The 19,954-nt window shown below is 39.5% G+C and overlaps 2 protein-coding genes across 2 annotated transcripts; both read right to left on the bottom strand.

Annotated features, from left to right (window-relative positions):
* Window positions 1-259: 259 nt before the first annotated feature.
* On the bottom strand, window positions 260-9,031 carry LOC139657285 (snake venom serine protease nikobin-like). The gene is made up of 5 exons (XM_071535067.1): window positions 8,992-9,031; window positions 7,687-7,856; window positions 2,306-2,408; window positions 520-656; window positions 260-412 (listed from the first exon to the last, which is right to left on the bottom strand). Exons 1-5 carry the CDS (start codon window positions 9,029-9,031, stop codon window positions 260-262), a joined length of 603 nt encoding a protein of 200 aa, XP_071391168.1.
* A 1,814-nt stretch (window positions 9,032-10,845) lies between these two features.
* On the bottom strand, window positions 10,846-19,234 carry LOC139657284 (serine protease 1-like). The gene is made up of 5 exons (XM_071535065.1): window positions 19,195-19,234; window positions 17,681-17,861; window positions 16,884-17,063; window positions 11,208-11,289; window positions 10,846-10,998 (listed from the first exon to the last, which is right to left on the bottom strand). The coding sequence occupies exons 1-5, from the start codon at window positions 19,232-19,234 to the stop codon at window positions 10,846-10,848; spliced, it is 636 nt and encodes a 211-aa protein (XP_071391166.1).
* Window positions 19,235-19,954: the final 720 nt, after the last annotated feature.

Raw genomic sequence — 19,954 nt, 5'->3', positions numbered from 1 at the left:
CACTACCTTTTGTGTTTCCTGTTAGGTGGCACAATGTAAGTTATATTATAGACCAGGCTCTAATCTAGTGTTAGTGCACAGATTTTCACATTTGTATCCTAATATAAGAAAGGAAGAATCACAATTTAACATGATTATTGTGAGAAACACAGTTTCCAGTTTGTATGAGAACATTTTCAGGGAACAAAAGACATGGAAATCACATCAGTTTCTTGTAGAGCTGAGATCTCGGATCTAGGATGTTTATTATGAAAGAGTTTCAGCTTATGGTCATAATTTTTTTGATCCATTCCTTGTATTCACAGACATCCATGAACACAGCTGGTTGAGTACATGCATGGAACATATTACCAGGGAAAGAAATGACACCATAGAGCTGGTTCTGATACACCACTCCTCCACCAGAGTCACCCTGAGTGACAGAAAGAGAGAGAAAATATGTATGTATATATATATATATATATATATATATATATGATTGAACAGAAGACATAAGGTTAGATGCAGATAATTACTCACATGACATATATCCTCAACACGAGACTCTCCACAGAAACGCTCCCATGTTGCCAGGTGATGTGCCGTAGGGCTTAGATCTCGCTTACATTTGGCAACATTTAGATTTGCACAGTGTAGGTCAGGTACCTTAGTGGGTACTACAGGAGAATGGAAAAGGAAAGTGAGATTCTACGTTGAACAAACAAAAAACAAAAAAATCTTAGTCTCTCTTAAGACAGGTGAATACAAATTTTCCAATGGAGATTTAAGTAATTTAATTTTACTAAATGCTTCTCAACTTGTTTTAAGAATGTTCTTGAGTCAAGTGAAATTATCTTAAAGAAAGTGTAATGATCTCTTTTAATTGTAATAATTTTACCTGCTTTAATGGCATTGTAGCCAGCGACCTGAACAGGGTTACCTGTGGATGGCGTGGAAGTCCCAGGATTGGAACAGCTGAAATAAACAGTACCCACAACATGTGAACTGAGATCTACAAGGTTAAAAATTATCAATACAAAATAATCTGATGCATTTATTCCTTGTGTTAATTCTGATCATGTCATTGGGGTTATCAAGAGTTCACCTCCTATCACAGATGTTTTGTTGAATTAGACCCAACAGGAAGTTCCGACATCCCTGAACCTCCTCCTCCATCCTCACTGATCAGAACTATATTCACCCACACTATCCTGTATCTACACCTGTTTCACCACATTACGCCAAATAATGGTCTCAATGACAATAGGCAAGGGTGACCACCCGTCCCGCATTTTGCGGACAGTCCCTTAAAAGTCCTGCATTTCAATAATTAGGCCTATTTTTTTTTTTGGTAAACAACATACTTGTATATTTAACCGTGCATTTTCTAGTTGCTACTTTAGGAAACTGGTCTGTTTATCCCTCCTATTCTTGCATAAAGTATGATTTTCAACCAAACTATTATCTTATTATATTTAATTCATTATATTTATTGGATCGAATAGGTCCTAGTGTCGTTAAAATAAACATTTCATAAAGCCTACCGATGATTTAAAGCAGGTTAATATCCAACGCCACTGAAAATAGGCATTCTGTCCAATATTAAATCGATATTTACATAGCCTAATAATAGTCATTTCTCTCTTTCCCATGTGTCCCACATTGTCCTGCAAAATCACATCTGCTGTCCTGCAATGGAACAATTAAGAGGTGGTCACCCTACAATAGGCTGATGAGATGGCAGATCCTGCAGGCTCTAAAGATACAAGCAACAATAATGAAATCACCTGAATCTTGGTTATATTCACAATTTTCCTTGAAACTTTGTAGACCTGAGACTTAGAACAAGAACACTATAGATGGAAGGTTCAGTCATCAAAATTTTTACAGCCTTAAATTACATGCAGTACTCATGTTTAGCCATCACATATTCTGAAGGTTTGTTGCGATTCGGCTTCTGATTCTGTCATCACTCCCTCCTCAGGCTTGATGGGATCATATGAAGGTATTATTGGAGCAAAACAACTGAGCACCTGTGAGAGTGGAATTTGTAGTTGTAGAAAATAGTCACACATGTGTATCAGTAAATTTGAAGTCACAGAGAAAAATGCTTTAGGAGTTGCAAACTTTTTTTTTTTTTCTCTCCCACAAACACAACACAAGAGTTACACCTTCTCAAATTCTGCATTTACTAACTGTAGCTGCTGCAGACTCGGCTCTTCGGGGAAACCATCGTCCAGGTATGATTCTTTTCACCCTGTGCTGTAATCATCATGATGATGTATGCTAACTGTTTTCTGTAAGACACTGAGCCACAGATACTTACTGCAGTTTATTCTGTTACAGAAACTCCTGCTAGCCAGGTCCATGTCAAGGACATGGACCTGGCTAGCAGGAGTTTCTGCGATGTGTGGCATGAACTTGACTCCCTGTGAGAAACACAAGATAACGTTCAACACAATAAGTGGAGCAACAGTTCAAGCAGTTGTAGTTATTGACTTGTGTTTGTGCTAGAAAAAATATCCAAGAAAAAAAATGTATTTGTGAGAAAATATTCTACAGGTGTGCAACTCTCATTGCATGAATTCACATATTGATTTGCGGATGTGCAATTTTTTTTTCCATGACTTCACATTATTTGATACGGCTGTGTGAATGTGCTTTGCACCATATTCACTGCAGCAACTGTAGCAAAAATGTGAGCGTACGAGTTTATTAATTTGTGATTCGTAGAATAGGATTTGTGCACCTGTAAATTAAGAATTTGAGAAGATGTAACTGTTGTGTTGTGTTTGTGGGAGAGAAAAAAAAAAAGTTTGCAACTCCTAAAGCATTTTTCTCTGTGACTTCAAATTTACTGATACACATGTGTGACTATTTTCTACAACTACAAATTCCACTGTCACAGGTGCTCAGTTGTTTTGCTCCAATACTACCTTCATAGGTCGGCGGCACTGAAGGCAAACATATACACCCATCCACCACCATGCTACTTGAAAGTGACACTACTTCCTGTTTATAGTCGTGTCTGCTTCACATAACCGTTTCGTGCTGGGAACACGTCGTTTAAACACTTTACGTTCCACCAACACGTAATTTGCTTTTAACAAGTCGCGTTCATTTCACATTTTTCTGTGAGATCAGTCTGGAGAATGGCAATTTGGCAATTTATTTTTAAAGCGCATTTCATTACAAGTAAACTCAATGGGCCTCATTCACCAACCGTTCTTAAGAAGAAATTTCTTCTTAAAACCCACTTACGCAGTTTTCACGAAGATTCTGACATTCACCAATGTTTTCTTATTTGGGATTTGTTCTAAGGTAAGAACAGAATCTACGCACACTCAAGAGCACACTTACGCACATTTGAGTGCTGACATGTTTGTGCAAAATAAGTGGTTATTGCATTTCCTTCAATTCTACAGTTGTATAATATTATAGGATTTAAATTACAATAATATTTTTATCATTTATAATATTTTCTAATAATTATTTTCATTATTTTACAAAGTATTATGGTCTTTTAAAATAAATAAACACTACGCTAACACTTCAATTAATATCAATTATGTTAATCGGGATCCCATGCATCTTTTTTTTCTGTTATTTTATATCCACTACTGACGCTACTAAATATGACAGCTCGTTTGGTGTTCACTTCCTGCAGCAGTACCTCCACTTCAGAACTATTGAAGTTTTTTTTACGTTTGGAGTCCGGTGCTCCACCCTCTTTAGACTTTTGTTTGGGCATTCTTGACTTCTCTCAACTTTTCTTTTCAATTTCTGTGTGTGATTTCTGTGTGCACACGGCCCTGCGGTCTCATGCCCTTTTATGGGGATTGGCGGGGGCGTTTACCTATGCTAATTAGGATCACCTGGCACGCGCTTTCAATTTACGAGGACAATGGGATTCATCATTATAAGAACACAGGTGCGAACAATTCTGCAGTTTAAGAACATGTCATGAATCTGACATAGACTTTTCTTAGGACCTTTCTCAAGAACAAATTTAAGAAAAAACTTAGGAAGATATTGCTGAATGAGGCCCAATGTGCTTTACATTGAAAGACAAAAAATACAGGCATAAAACATGAGAACATAGGTAACATGAGCAACACAAATATAAGAATATAAGCATGAGTAAAATGCAGAAACCGAACCAATGAAGCATACACCCAATGTATATTAAACATACCACACAGCAATAAAAACCCCAAAAACATCAACACAATCAAACAGAAACCCCCGCCCCGTCACATAGCCACACATGCAACCAACTGCACAAGAAACAAGTGCCACAATATGAGCACACACACACACACACACACATACACAGTAGCTAATCATAAGCTTTGGAGAATAGGAAAGTTTTTAGTTTGTTTTTGAAAGTGGACACAGTTGTGATGGACCTCAGGTCAGCAGGCAGCTTGTTCCAGAGAGCAGGACCACAGTAACTGAAGGCACCCTCACCAGACCTGGATCTAATTCTGGGTACAGCTAGAAGACCTCTGCCTGATGACCTGAGAGGCCTGATCGGGTTATAATCAGTGAGTAAATCAGAAATGTACTGAAGAGCCAAACCATTAAGTGCTTTATAGACTATTAGCAGGATTTTGAAGGTGATTCTGTGTTGTACTGGGAGCCAATGAAGTGATTTCAGTACCGGAGTAATATGTTCAAATTTTTGTGTACGTGTAAGGACTCTGGCTGCTGCATTTTGAATGAGCTGGAGCCATCCTACTGATTGTTTAGATAATCCTGCAAATAGAGCGTTACAGTAGTCTAACCTGCTTGAGATGAATGCATGAACCAGTTTCTGAGAGTCAGTTTGAGATATAAATGCTCTATGTTTTGATATATTTTTTAAGTGATAAAACGCTGTTCTAGTGATATTGGTAATGTGATTTTCAAAATTGAGATCAGTATCCAAAATAATGCCAAGGTTTCTGACTTGCTCACAGCGATGCCAAGTGTGAGTAAATTTTCTGTCTCTGATTTTTAGGACCAACTATGAGTATCTCAGTCTTGTCTGAATTCAACTGCAAAAAGTTTCTTGACATCCAGCAATTAATATCATCAATACAGTTTACTAGTTTGTTAACAGGACTGAGATCATCAGAGGAAAGTGAAATGTACAACTGTGTGTCATCGGCATATGAATGGTAGGATATATTATGTTTCTTTATGATAGTACCAAGCGGGAGCATGTATAGATTGAAGAACAGTGGCCCAAGGACTGACCCTTGTAGAACCCAAAATTTTTGTTTCTGCAGATTTAAAACTACTTATTGAAGCATAAAAGCTCCTGTCCTTTAAATAGGATGAAAACCAGTTAAGAACAGGACCCGCTAAGCCAACTGAAACATGAAGCCTTTGAATTAAAATGTCGTGATCAACAGTGTCAAAGGCAGCAGTGAGATCAAGCAATCTGATCAGCTGCATCCTTTAAAAACCTTGCTGGAATTCTGTCTAAGCCTAGACTGTTTTAGATCCAATAACATTTTTAAGACCATTGTTTGTGGAACTCTAGTCAATTTAAAAGAATCTGCCTGTATGCCTTTGGATGTATAAAAATTATGCACTTGTTTCTGATCAAATCTACTTTAGTGAGCAGGTAATTTCTCAACCAGTCTTGTAGCAGTGGAAGTAAAAAAGGAATTCAAGCTGTTAGCCACCTGCCCTTTTTCAAAGGTTATTTTGCCATTTATGTCTAACCGAATACTATTAGCTTTGGTTTTTAGTTTATTGGTAGCCCCACACTGGTTTAAAGACTGCCAGAGCTTTTTGGGGTTGTTCTTGTTCTCATTTATTTAATCCTTAAAATAGTTCTTCTTGACTACCCGAATCATTTGCCTCACCTCATTTCTCAGTTTATTGAAATCATTGAAAAGTACAGGGTCTCTGGTTCTGTTGTAATCCTTAAGCAATTTATTCCTTTGATTAATAGCAGGAAGAAGTCTTCTGTTTAATTTTGATCACTATTCAAGCTCTATCTTCAATCCAATAAACCACTGTGGTAATGACACCAGTAGTGGAAAAACAGTGTTGTAACTACAGCACCATACTGCAATCACGGATTAGGCCTTTAAGATACAATAAGAATTTTGACAGCAATAAAACTGAACTACAAGCACTGCAAATCAGCGCTGAAAACTGGTATCTCTTTAAAGTATAACCCTACAAAGAACCATACAAAGATGTTTTGGAGGAAAGATTACAACTCACCATTGAAGTTTAGCTAAACCGCCATCGGCACAGTCAGGAAGAGCTATTGGGTCAATCTGAGTGGACTCAGGCAGCTTCAGTAGCGTGATGTCATGTTGTTTGTTCCACTTATCAAAATAGTCCCAGCGTATTTTGATTTGAAATTCTCGTCCTGGACCTGGATGCACACTGATATTTGCATACATAGTCCTACAAGTAGGTAGAGATGAAAAAAGAACATCACTCAATTTAACAAATCCAGTATGTTATTCCTCTAGTGTAGACCAGCCTGATCTATCTATCTGTATGTATTTTTTTCCCGCAGCGCAGCCGAGGGCATCACACAGCAAATTCAGGTCAGGCAGGCAGTCAGTCAATCAGTCAGTCAATCAGTCAGTCAGGTAACATTTAGTGAGATGTGTCGCTTCGTGAGATGGCCTCTAGTTTTCCGGCCGGCGGTGTTTGGACCTTCGGGCCAATCACAGTGCATAAAAATGGAAAACTCCACTCACCCGGGATGCCGGGCCACATTAAACAAACATACAATCAAATGACAAGCACAGACAGTTTGATCTGAGCAGCGGAACTGACAGGTTGTGTTGTGAAAATGTTGAGAAAGAAGAAACTAGACATCCTTTCCTATTTTCAACCCAATATGAGTTTTAAAACAATGTGTTCAAGTGAATTTAACTTGTTTCTATGAAGTAGCATGAGCGAAGCTAGGCTACTGTATTTCTGCCTCTCCCACCACGTTGACATGCACTACTAGTTTGACTACATTTCTCAGTAGTGTGGTGGTAGCGTTGCTGTTTTCTGAATCAAATAGCGTTTTCAGTAGCGAAGCTGTTTTATTGATCAAGTAGTGCGGTAGTGTCCACAAAAGCTACATTTTCCCAAGCATTTCTAAAGTTCAAGCACAGTGGAGCTTTCTGCTGTGGTCTGGAATAAAACGATACGTAACGCCAGCGCCATGCATGGAGGAATTTTGTATGTGTAGCCGATGGAAGCACTTCCGTATGACGGTGACATCCCATACCAATCCTTGGGCTGATGCCTACGACGTCTCTGGTGCAGGGGAACACAGTTAATATGCGTGCTTGACTTTACTTGATTGAAAGATGGCAGATGGAGCCTGTAACATTGAGGACGGAGAGGATTGATGCCGAAGAGTCGCCATGGCCGTCGAGGGTCGCGACCCTCTGGTTGACTGGTTCAACACTGCTGTAACATATCCTGAAGGATATGTTGTGCCAATCAGCATCCTTTCTGATACTGATTGACTTATTTCTCGCCAAAGCACAGATTTAACACAGGTAAAGGTTTCACTGCAAAATACAAAAGATTGCCATTTCGGTTAATGAGTTTGTTTTGTTTACAACACCATAGTTTTTACATTAATGCACTGCAGATTGCAACTTCAAAGAGTTTCAGATTGAATTTAAGGAGTGAACAATATGTTGCAGCTAATCTTTAAGTAAAATAGTCTCTTTCTCACCATGATACAGGCCAGCAGTAAGGCACAGTCAGAATCCACCGGTCACTGATCAGAGAGCCAGCACAGAGAACAGTTCCAAATTCACTGACTGCTCTCAGTCGGACATGGTACAGCCGCTCAGTTTGTCCACATGTTTGACCTCTGATGACCATCTTCTGCACATCACCCCCTGTGACATCTGAGAGACAAAGATACAGAGAGAGAGAGTCCTCCACCAACTGAAATGAAATGAAGACTGTGGTGCTTCATACTTGATACAGAACAAGAGGTTTGCGCTCAGTAGGAGAGAAACAACATGTGAATATCCATGAGAAGAGCAGAAAAACAGCCAATATGACTGATGTAGACAGCTGACATGTCTGAGGTGGCTAACATGGATCAGATATAGGGTTTAGATAAATCAATAAATAATAAACAAACAAACAGATTGATAGATTGATACAGACACAACAACCTACAAAACTGTTTGATGCAACGTGAATATATGAAGAACTTTTCCTAACCCTAACCTTAAGGTCAGTATCACTATACACAATGGAGGTACACACATCCGCACTCTCTCTCTCTCACTCACACACACACACACACACACACATAGTGAGAGTGAGAGAAACAGAGGGAGAGAGAGCAACAAAGCTCTATCTAATGAATCAGCATGAATAGACGGCTAATCTCTCCATAGCTGAAGCAGTTTGAGAAAACCTCTGACGAATGACATGCCAAAAACTGTGGTATTGTCTGGTATGGTATGTATGGTAAGTACATGATAAAAAATATGAACTTTGTGCCAATAAAACATAAAATGACCAAATCTTAAGAATGCATCACTGACAAAAATAATAATAATAATACTTTATTTGTATAGCACTTTTCTAAAAACAATGTTTACAAAGTGCTTACATACAATAAAACCCAGAAGTACAGTGATGTAAAACTACCACAATTAAATAAAAAATAGAGCTGAATACTAAATAAATAATAATAATAATAAAAAATAGGAATAAAAGGTAGTACAAGAGACAAACAGATACAACTAAACGAACACACAGAGATACAATTAAAAACAGATGGAACTTTACATAACAGTTTGTGCCAAACCACAAAAAAGCAATAAAATGGAGATACAAGGACAAGCGCAAGTACACTACCGTTTGAGCGTCCGGAACCACCAAATTTCCATTTCCCCGAAAGAAACCCCAATCCACCAGGGCAGCACCAAACTGATCAAAAAAATGGAAATCGTGGTATTATAATTTAAAAAGTAAGGAATGGTTAAAGTATCATAAGTGTAAAGTACAGCGTTGAGTACTCACCAGCCCACACCAAAAGGAGAAGAAGCATTAGCCGAGCCATCGCTGTCATTGATCCTCCAATGTCTGCCCTCCTGCTGGGACAGCAGCGCCTCTTTAAATCTGTTCACACCGTCCTGTTGGCCTTTGAACCACCAATCACCTTCTGAAAGTTTATCCACACAACTCCATTGGCGACGAAGCTGAACAGTTATGCAAATATATGAAAACGTATCTATCGTTTGCCTTCATCTTTCATTAAGTGACAGTGGGAGAATGGCATTACACTGAAAAGAGCAAAAGGTAACACAGACCTCTTTGCCAAACTGCCTCAGGTTTGTGTCCCATCAACATCACCAGAACTCCTTAAAAATAATCTTCCAAGACCAAACTGCTCACTTTAACAACCTAAGAATCTGTTTAAATTAAATGTTCTCATCTTAAAGGAAAATATACAGTCAAAAGCATATTGGGACTCCTTGCATGCCATTGTGTATCATGGGACATTAGATGAAGGATGAATTCTTGAGGACTCTTCAGTATAGTGTGGAATACATGGTTGACTATATAGATGCAGTTTCATACAAGAAGTTGTGGGACCAAAGAATATCTTGACAGGGCTTTTGGACTGCTGACTTTCCATGTGTTTTGTATGAATAAATAGTAACTCAAAAAAAATGTACTTGACGTTAATTTATCTCAGACGTTCAGTTAATGTCATCCAGGGCTTGGGTACATTACACTACAGTGTTTGATAAGAGCTTACTCCACAAAGTCCCATTCATTCAGAACAGTACAAAACCTCAAGTCCAATGTCCTATCTAACAATTTCAATATTTCTGCTCACTATTTGCTTAAATTTCTTTCAAATCAGTCGGCTCCATTCAAATGAACTTCTACTCCCCATGACAAGCAGTCCATTCAGCCTTCAACACACTCTAACTTTCAGTGAATATTTGGTAAAAAGTAAAGTATAAACATTTCAGTGTTCACTTTGCTTGATCACCATGTTGACATTGTTCTCTGTTTCAACGTAAAATGTTTTCAGAACATCTTTTTTTTAATGTGAAATTGAATTAACACCAGACTTCTTTCCACAGTGTTTAAAGCATGTTATGCACTTCACATAAGAAAAACGACTAATAGAGGAATCAAGTTATATCTGTTATGTCACTGTAACAAAATGTTATTGCAATTTCCCTCTGATGTGAGAGAGATATGACCACAAACCACCTCTCTCTCTCTCTCCCTCCCTCTCCCTCTCCATCTCTCTCCCTCTCCCTCTCTCTCTCTCTCTCTACAGCAGCTATCTGGTTAGCAAAGTGTCCTAGTGAATACAATGACTGATCACTGACAGGAAGGTTACAAGTGTGATTCCCACAACAGCCATGTGTCCTTGAGCAAGACATAAACCCCTACTCACTCACTCCTAGTAATGAACTCTGCATAAGAACGTCATCTAAATGCCTTCAAATATAAAAACTAAATCTGTAACTCTGTGTTAGTCAGAGGTTTAGAGGGGATCAGGGGGCTAGAGGAGTTATAAGAGTGATCAATGGATTTTCTGACAGACTATTGCCTTGGTGCTAAAGCATAATGGCACCAAGCGGTCCGATGTCACGGGCCACAAGCCTCATGATCATGACGGACTCCATTTTCACCTTCTCTCCCTCAGACTTGAACCCTGAACCGGCACAGAGAAAAGGTTAGATCACATTAGTTTCAGCTGGAAGTTAAAGCACAACAGGTGATTAATAACAATGTGGTGCTTTAGTGAAGCCGAAGGGAACATTTTCTGGGAACAAAAGACACAGAAATGACATCAGTTTCTTGTAGAGCTGAGATCTCATAGATTGTTTATTATGAAAGAGTATCAGCCTAGGGTCTGGCAATAGTAGATAAGATCCATTGCTTGTATTCACAGACATCCATGAACCCGGCTGCTTCACTACAAGCAGTTTTCGGATCACCAGTGAAACAATGGACCCCGTAAATCTGGTTCTGATACACCACTCCTCCACCGGAGTCACCCTGAGTTACAGAAACAGAGAAAACAAATAGATGAAATAAATAAATAAATATAGATTTGGCCTTTATATAGTAATACAGGGCAAAATGTTATTACGCTATACAAATCAAGAGTTTTTCCTGGCAATTTATTGACTGTCTTCAACTTGTCAAAATGTGTAATCTTTGGACAAGAAATAATAAGGTTAGAGGTCACGCAGATGATTACTCACTGGACATGTATCCACTCCAGGAGTTTGGCCACAGAACCAGTGTTGATACAGTCTGGGTGATCTCTCAGCTTGTTTAATACATCTAAGACTCGTACAGTCGACAACAGTTATATTCGCACATTGGAGGGTATTTGGCTTATCAGATCCTAGAGTAGAATGGAAAAGAAAAGTGAGATCCTTCACTGCAAAAACAAAAATATCTTTCTTCACCAGCCATTTAAATCTCATATACTCTGACAATATTTATTTTTTTTGAACACATGAACAAAAATCTAGTAAGATACTAAGATCAGTTTACTTGTTTGAAATGCATCTCAACTTGTTTTAAGAATGCTGTTGAATAGAGTGGCATTATCTTAAAACAAGTGTAGTAATCTTTCTTGTTTCAAGAAAATTGTATTTGTTTCTCACAGAAAATAAGTTGAGCTGCATTTGAAAAAAAGTGGAACTGACTCAGCACATTGGCAGATTTGTTTCTACAAATTGAAGTTTGAAGTTCAATACATTTAAGAATACAAAAAAATGTATGTCAGTACTGTTATCTACAGAGCCTCTAAGGAGACATGGGGGAGGAAAAAAACACTACACGGAAGGAAAAAAAATAGTAGGGGGAGAAAAAAATAAATAATTTTGCGTTCTCTCGTAAAACATTTGTGTTCTCCTGAGAAACGTGGAAAAAAATGTGTGGGCAAGAAAACAAGGATTGTAAATACTTTTTCTGCAGTTTTCTCCCTGCAACACAACACACCCCTAACTAACACCAGTACAAGGGCGTTGATAGACAGGTGTGAAAGTCTCTTCATCTCCTTCTCCTCCTCCTTTTTCCATTGACTAAGTGTGTTTACAATGCTTTTTTTTTGCCCAAACAATTTTTTTTCCACACTAAATGTTAGATATCTAAGATAAGATATCTGTCCTTTGAAATTATCAAATTGTTTTTGATTTGCTTTGAGATTTTCTGTTTTGTCTTTTTAATATTTTACACTGTGTTGTAAAATAATGTTTATTACTTATAGAGGCCATGCATAAGCCCCTAAGGGTTTCTTGCCTCTTACCTTACACTACATTTTGTTTTTTCTCATGTCTTCTCTTTCTCTTTTTTTTTTTTTTTTAAACTGAAAACATAAACTGAATTATCAAAAATAACCTCACCTCTTTCATTACTGGAAAGTACAGTAGTGGCACCGTAGCCTGCCATCTGAACTATTTCATTTCTGGAAAATAGCAATCATGAGAAGAAACAATTTATATAGCACACATAAACTTGACATGCTTCACATAACAGATAACTTGGAAGTCTGAGTGCCACTGAAGCAGTTGAATAAAACAGTTCCAACAACATGTGAACTCTGAGATCCAAGTGGTCAAATTTGACCAACACACAGGATCTGAGTCAACTACTAACTTCTAGTCCTAGTGCTCTCTTGGGTGAGCACCTCTCTAGAAACCTGGGATGCTGGAGGAAAGAGGGATGAGTTTTTGAGAGTTCACCTCCCATCACAGATGTTTTGTTGAATTAGACCCAACAGGAAGTTCTGACATCCCTCAACCTCCTCCTCCATCCTCACTGATCAGAACTATACTCACATACACTATCCTGTATCTACACCTGTTTCACCACATTACACCAAATAATGGTGATAATAATCAGCTGACACTGAAGGCTTTAAAGACACATTCAGCATCTCATCAACCATCTCATCCTTATTTATAGTCTCATCTCTGCTTGTAGAGTTGCAGATTTCACACTTAAGATGGAAGGTTCTGCAAACAAACCTTTTACAGCCTCAAAATACCTGCCAAACTCATATTCAGCTGTCACATATTCCTTGTATCATAAAAAGTCAGAATAAGTCTTGAATCCCATAAATGTAAATGACACCAGTATCGGGGCAACCTGCCATCCTGCAATCATGGATTGGGCCTTTAAGATAAAATAAGAATACTGACCCAAATGAAACTGAACCAGACACTGCAAATCAGTGCTGAATACTGGTATCTCTTAAAAGATAGATAGATAGATAGATAGATAGATCACTCTATATACATATATATATATTATATACACATATACATACATAAATACATACATATACATCATCATATCTACATACACCACTACATCATCACCATATATACAGTATATATATATACACACACACACACATATGCCCGGTTGCAGCCCTATCTCAGTGGCCCGGATCCCGGAGGACCTACATAGTGAACACCCAAAACTGTGCCCTGATAGGCTGCTAGTCATTTCACACCTCGGTGTTGAGGAGCGCATGAAACTCTTTCTCTTTCCCTCTCCCTCCACATGTGACAGACGTGGCCAGCAGAGAGAAATACAGCTGGATCACCGACCCGGACAACAGAACAATCCTTTTCCCTGGGAAACCAGAGTTTGAAACTGCAAGCTTTGAACCGTGTATAACGTGACAAACAAAGGACTCCATGTAAGACTGTAACATCTGGGCATATAGTGTAGCAACAGCATTAGGAAAATAACAGATATATGTTCAATGAAGTGAATGTAAATTGTTTGCTAATGTTAAATTGTTGAGATGCATTGCATTTACTGTTGGTCTGTTAACACCAAATAGCCATCCCACATGTTAGATAGGATAAATGCACAAACTTCGGGTTTGCATGTATTTTCCCTCCAGTAACATGATCTAACTTCATGATCTCATAATACATAGGCGTGGGAAGGTGGGTGCTGAGGGTGCTGCAGCACCCCCTGTTGGCTGCGAGTGAAACACGGTGGAAATAATATTGTACCTCTTTAAATAATGTCTGATATATAGTTTGAAATTTCATTCCGTTGTCCGGACAAATGACACGTCCGTCGCCGTCAGATTTCCAGGTTTTTGACAGACAGAAAGTTCAACCCAGCTGAACCTTTTCTAGACATACAGATTCATCACCGTCCATTTAGCCAATCAGAGTCATTCCTACAACTGTTTTGAAAACAACGGTACAACCACAACAAAGATAAAACGGAGAAAGCCTGGTATAACATTGGGATGACTGCAGGTCGGTTTCTTATTTAATTTATACTGTATAGTCTGTTTTTTTTTTTCTTTTTGTCACAGGGTGGAAGTACCACTGTTATTTGTTATTTGTTTGCTGTGGTTATTTTATATTGTATGATTTTATACATTGTTTTAGTGGTTATTTTACATTGCATGGTTTTATATATTTGTTTTAGTATTTGTGGTGGTTATTTTATACTGCATGGTTTTATACATTTGTGTTTTTAATATTTATTGCAGTGCTTGGTTTTATTTGCATGCTTTTAGTTTGAAAGCTGTTGTGCAGTGAGTAACACTTGCTTAACTTCCTGCTGCTGGCATATGATTAACAATTACCCGCACCTTGGTCAAGCTCACAAATTGATAGACATTGCTCGTGACCTATTGGACACGAGGGTGCAGCGGAGGGCAACCAATGGCGTGCTGGAGGAGGGACCACACACCTGGGGGCACGGGAACAAAGCCTGGAGGCAACCAAGATGGCAGAAAGAGAGAGATTGGAGAGACAAGAGCGGAGACACGAAGGAAGGACACGGGGGATCGCAGGTCGGCCAGTACGACAGAGAAAAGCACCCAGAGTACTACAGCGTGACACAGACTACGGGCAGAGTTCAGAGCTCTGCCCAGTTGTGTGAGTAACGGGAACAAAAGTACTCTTGGGCACAAGCGGGCGAGCTGGTTGTGGTAGGACTGGTTACTGCCATTTGTTTCTCGTTGGCAGTGGTCGAGCAGCAGAGGTCGCGGCCACCAGAGGACAGCGGTCCCGGGGAGGACGAGCCAGCAGCGACCGACGAACGAGTCCCCGCGTACGGATAAGGCCAGCGAGCAGCCCTCGAGTAGGCCTACGGCCCAGAATCCCCTTGAGTCTCCAAGGACGTGACTCTCCTTTCCCAAAAAACTGAAAAGACTTTTTATTCTTTTTATTTAAACGACCACTATTTATAGTTTTAACAGATTGTATTTATTAGTTTTTAATAATAAATTCTTGTGAACCCACCTCCCGGTCTTGGCTCCTTGGTTGCCTCAGTATTGCTCCCTACCCGATCAAAAAATAACCTTCGTATCCATTTTCCCCTCTCCCCTCCATTACATCTTTTTTCTTGTAATATCGTTATGAGGAAAGCTGTATCTGCCTCTCCCACCTTGTTGATGGTCCAAAACAGCCCAAAGGACAGAAATATATCCGTCAATAATTCTGTCCGTTTTCTGACAGATCAGTGTGGCTGCGGCTTAGAGCTACACTAAGCACTAAGCTTTTTTCTGACCACTAGAGGGTGACAGAAACCGCAACACATTTTGTAAACACACACAGCAAAGCTACTGGATGGAAGCCCCTTAGGACAAACCGTGCATAAAGGCTAATGGCTAAAATAAACGTACCTACGGAGAAATATTGGCGGTTACCAGTCTCGCTTTGCCAGATTTTTCTCCTGCTGAAGGTCACATGTCCCACAATGACAAGTGAAGAGGCAGGTAGCAAGTTTACTCGTTGAAAACGTTTACTTGCTCGCTTTATTGATTCGCCATTACTCGGGCCGAATTTGACAACAAGCTTTAGGAAACACAGCTGGTCCGCTTGTTAATGACATTTGTACAGAACACACCAGAACGCAAGGCCACGTTTGGAGCCTTCAAGTTCCTCCCACCATCCATATCTAATGAACAAGGGATAAAAAATTGATTTGGAGCTATTAACTTAATTGGGATGCACAGTGTCAGTGTGTGTGACTATGCACAGCCATGCACGTCCATATAGTGCTAGTATGTAGGGGCTGCTGCTGTGATCTCGTCTTGATATTGAATATTTCTGAGTGTGGAGTTCTGGTTGCTCCTTGAGCTTCCTGCTTGTGTACTATCATAATGGAATGTTTTTTTCTGCACTTTGTAGATTACATTGCTCTTTGTTGTTCATGGTGGTCCCTTTTGGTTGCTGATGTATTGTATTCGGCAGCACCCCACACAGAAAAGACCTTCCTATGTCATAATATCAAAGAATATATTGTTATTCTCATATTCTATTGTCTGAATTTTCATTCAGCTCAGTTCACCAACTCCACCTAGGCCTACACAGCTTTCCCTCCATCTAGGCCTATTATGACCCTTTGTTCCCCTCTCTAACAAAGGACCAGCACCCGGCCATGCTCACACATGCCCTATAGATACGGACACATGCACGCATGCGCACACACACACACACACACACACACACACATTCATACAACACATGCCTGTAAATAGTTTGTATTGGTTTTATTCAATAAATTGTGTTGATTCTAAAAGCGTCTTGTGTCTCTATTACATAATGCATGAATGAACCAACCTCTGCTGTTAAAGACCTCACCTTATCCTTCAACCCGTTAAATTATCAATATTATTAATTTAGTGTTAACTAATGGTATATTGTATTTTAATTGAGATGAACTATTAATACTGAAACTTTAATAATAATTATTCAATCTTTAGTTGATATTCCAAATTGATAGTTAACTTTATGAGACCAGTATGATACAGATTTTTAGACATTGTAAGAATATTTATTTAAAAAAATTCATAACTCTTCATAATCAGTGCCACTCTGAAAAGACTCACATTCTGTAAAGTAATGTTACCCACATGAGAGGACATTCCCTACACAACTCACATTGGAGGAGGGCCATGAGCACAGTCAGGAAGAGCTATTAGGTGAACCTGAGTGGGTGTCTGAGGCAGCTGCAGTAGCATGATGTCATGTCTGCCGTTAGTGTCTTTATAGACCTCCTGTCTTGTGATTTGGACTTCTTGTCCTCGACCAGGATGCACACTGATATTTGCATGCATAGTCCTACAATTTAAGAAATCCAGTATGTTATTCCTCTAGTGTAGAACAGTCTGATCAATATTTGTGAACATGAACAACTTTCTCCCAAATCGACACAACAGAATGCAAAATTTGTGAAAGAAAGATTTAAATTAAAATGATCTCTCTATAATATTTTTTTCCTTTTCAACAATACTAAACACATGTATATTAGATGTCCATAGTGTTTAGATGTTTGCAGCTATTATTGTAAGCCTGGCAGGATTCTCTTTATTGACACTTGCCCCAGTCATTGACTCACTGACCCAGCTGGATCGGCCCAGCGACCCACTTATGGGTCGCGACCCGCAGGTTGACTGGTTCAACACTGCTGTAACATATCCTGAATGAAATGTTGTGCCAGTCAGCATCATTTCTGATACTGATGGGCTGATTTCTCCCCAAAGCACAGACTTAAAGTGACAGGTAAAGGGCTCACTGCAAAATTCAAAGGACTGATGATTTGGTTAGGATTTTGGTTTGTTTTGTTTACGATGCCATAGTTAGTAGATTAATGCAATGAAGATTGCAACTTCAAAGAGTTTCAGACTGAATTTAAGGAGTGAGCAATGTATTGCATCTATTTTTAGTCTCTTTTTCACCATCCTGCAGGCCAACAGTGAGCTGCAGTCAGAATCCACTGGTCACTGATCAGAGAGCCAGCACAGAGTCCTCCAGATCCACCTGGAGCGACTGGTCTCAGTCGGACATGGTACAGCCGCTCAGTCTGTCCACATGTTTGACCTCCAATGATCCTCTTCTGCACATCACCCCCTGTGAAATCTGAAAGACAAAGAGAAAGAGAGTCCTCCACCAACTGAAATTAAATGAAGACTGTGGTTCTTCACACTTGATACAGAACAAGAGGTTTGATCTCAGTAGGAGAGAAACAAAATGTGAATACCCATGAGGAGAGCAGAAAAACAGCCAATATGACTGATGTAGACAGCTGACATGTCTGAGGTTGCTATCATGGATCAGAAATAAAGATTATATAATTTGAAAAATAATAAAAAATAAAAAAAACAGATTGAAAGAGATACAGAAACATAAGTCTCCTTGGTCCAACTTTATTTGGATAGTCCAATGTTGATACTAAACGTCAAATGACTATAATGTGTCACTAAAAAGTCTGCTGAGTTTCAAGTGAGAGTCATAATTGTGTGAAAAGTCTATAGATATTCAGTGTCTGGGCCAGAGTTCATCTTAGGGTTAGGGTTAGTCAAAGGTCAAGGTTACAGTTATATAGTCTGTATGTCAGGAGAGGCAGAGACTAGGACCCAAATGCAAGATTGGCAGAGAGAGAATTTAACTAAAGCAAAAGGCTTTAATTAAAGAACTGAGGCAGAGTACAAAACAGAAAATCCAAAAAGGCAACAGGTCGACAGGCAAAAGGCAAAACTAAGAGTACAAACCAGGCAGAACAGTCTAAGCACACGGGGAACACAACAGACAGGTAACACAGCGAAAACACAACAGACGAACTGGCAAGGACTACAAGGAACCAAGACAAGATATACACACAGACTGATTACACGAGGGACAGCTGGCTGGCAGGGGAGAGTCCGGGAGGTGATTGGCTTAAGACAGGCAGGAGAAAGCAGAACAAGAACACAAGGCTAATGGGCTGATGACAGACAGGTGTGGTGGAAGCAGGAGGGGGGAACAGGTGATGAGGGGAAGTCCGAGGACATCTGGTGGACAGGTGGAGAATGGCAGGACTGGGGAGTGAAAGGAGCAGGAGAGGCGGGCAATGGAACAACCGGTCCCATGACACTGTAGAGATGCACCAAATAGACAAATGACACTTTGTTTAACATTTATCTTTCGTCACCTATTAGCTGTTTGAGTATCAACATTAGACTATCCAAGTAAAGTGCTACCCTCTCCTTAACAAAGGCACAGCGCTACAAAACTGTTGGATCCAACTAAAATATGTTAAGTACTTTTCCTAACCCTGACCCTAAAGCTAATGTCAGTTTCACTACAATGGAACAGTCACACACAAACACACACCCACACACACACACACACACACACAGTAAGAGAGTGAGGGAGATAAAGAGAGGGAATGATTAAAGTATCATAAGTGTAAAGTACAGTGTTGAGTACTCACCAGCCCACACCAAAAGGAGAAGAAGCATTAGCCGAGCCATCGCTGTCATTGATCCTCCAATGTCTGCCCTCCTGCTGGGACAGCAGCGCCTCTTTAAATCTCCTTACACCGTCCTGTTGGCCTTTGAACCACCAATCACCTTCTGAAGGTTTATCCACACAACTCCATTGGCTACGAAGCCGAACAGTTATGCAAATATATGAAAACCTATCTATTGTTTGCCTTTGTCTTTCATCAAGTGAGAGTGGGAGAATGGCATTACACTGAAAAGAGCAAAAACTAAAACATCAGCTACCTCAACAGTTTCTTTCTGAGCAGGTCTATAATGCTAAACTATTGCCAGCAACAGAGTTCCTGCAGGCAACCTAAAATATATAAACAGTACTATCATAGACACTGTGTAAGTTTGAAGTCAAAAGGTTCAGTTCAGGTTCAAAAGTTGAACTGAAGATGGTCTTTTTGTTGTGATCGTACATATTGTGACTAATTTCTGCAAGAGATTTAAATCAATATACAGTAAAGTTACTATTTGGTCCCACAAACCTCTTTGCCAAACTGCCTCAGGTTTGTGTCCCATCAACATCACCAGAACTCCTTAAAGATCATCTTCCAAGTCCAAACAATTAAACTTTCTCGTCTTAAAGGACCGTATACAGTGTGGAATACATGGTTGACTATATAGATGCAGTTTCATACAAAGTTGTGGGACCAAAGAATATCTTGACAGGGCTTTTGGACTGCTAAGTTGAAGCAGTTGCTT

This window comes from Centroberyx affinis, unplaced genomic scaffold (genome assembly GCF_046629955.1).
Source record: "Centroberyx affinis isolate AG114_WGS23_722 - 3 ecotype Tasmania unplaced genomic scaffold, CSIRO-AGI_Caff_v1 ptg002651l_1, whole genome shotgun sequence".
Classification (NCBI taxonomy): domain Eukaryota; kingdom Metazoa; phylum Chordata; class Actinopteri; order Beryciformes; family Berycidae; genus Centroberyx; species Centroberyx affinis.
This window is presented reverse-complemented; position numbering and strand designations above follow the sequence as displayed.

Excerpts from the sequence above, each read along its gene's own strand:
- LOC139657285 (XM_071535067.1), bottom strand. The coding sequence starts at position 9,031 with ATGGCTCGGCTAATGCTTCTTCTCCTTTTGGTGTGGGCTG. Across the intron at positions 7,857-8,991 it reads TCTCCTTTTGGTGTGGGCTG|ATGTCACAGGGGGTGATGTG; the intron begins GTGAGTACTCAA and ends TTTGTCTCTCAG. Across the intron at positions 2,409-7,686 it reads CTGTGCCTTACTGCTGGCCT|GGAGTCAAGTTCATGCCACA; the intron begins GTATCATGGTGA and ends TGTTTCTCACAG.
- LOC139657284 (XM_071535065.1), bottom strand. The coding sequence starts at position 19,234 with ATGGCTCGGCTAATGCTTCTTCTCCTTTTGGTGTGGGCTG. Across the intron at positions 17,862-19,194 it reads TCTCCTTTTGGTGTGGGCTG|ATTTCACAGGGGGTGATGTG; the intron begins GTGAGTACTCAA and ends TTTGTCTTTCAG. Across the intron at positions 11,290-16,883 it reads GCTCATGGCCCTCCTCCAAT|ATGTATTAAACAAGCTGAGA; the intron begins GTGAGTTGTGTA and ends TACGAGTCTTAG.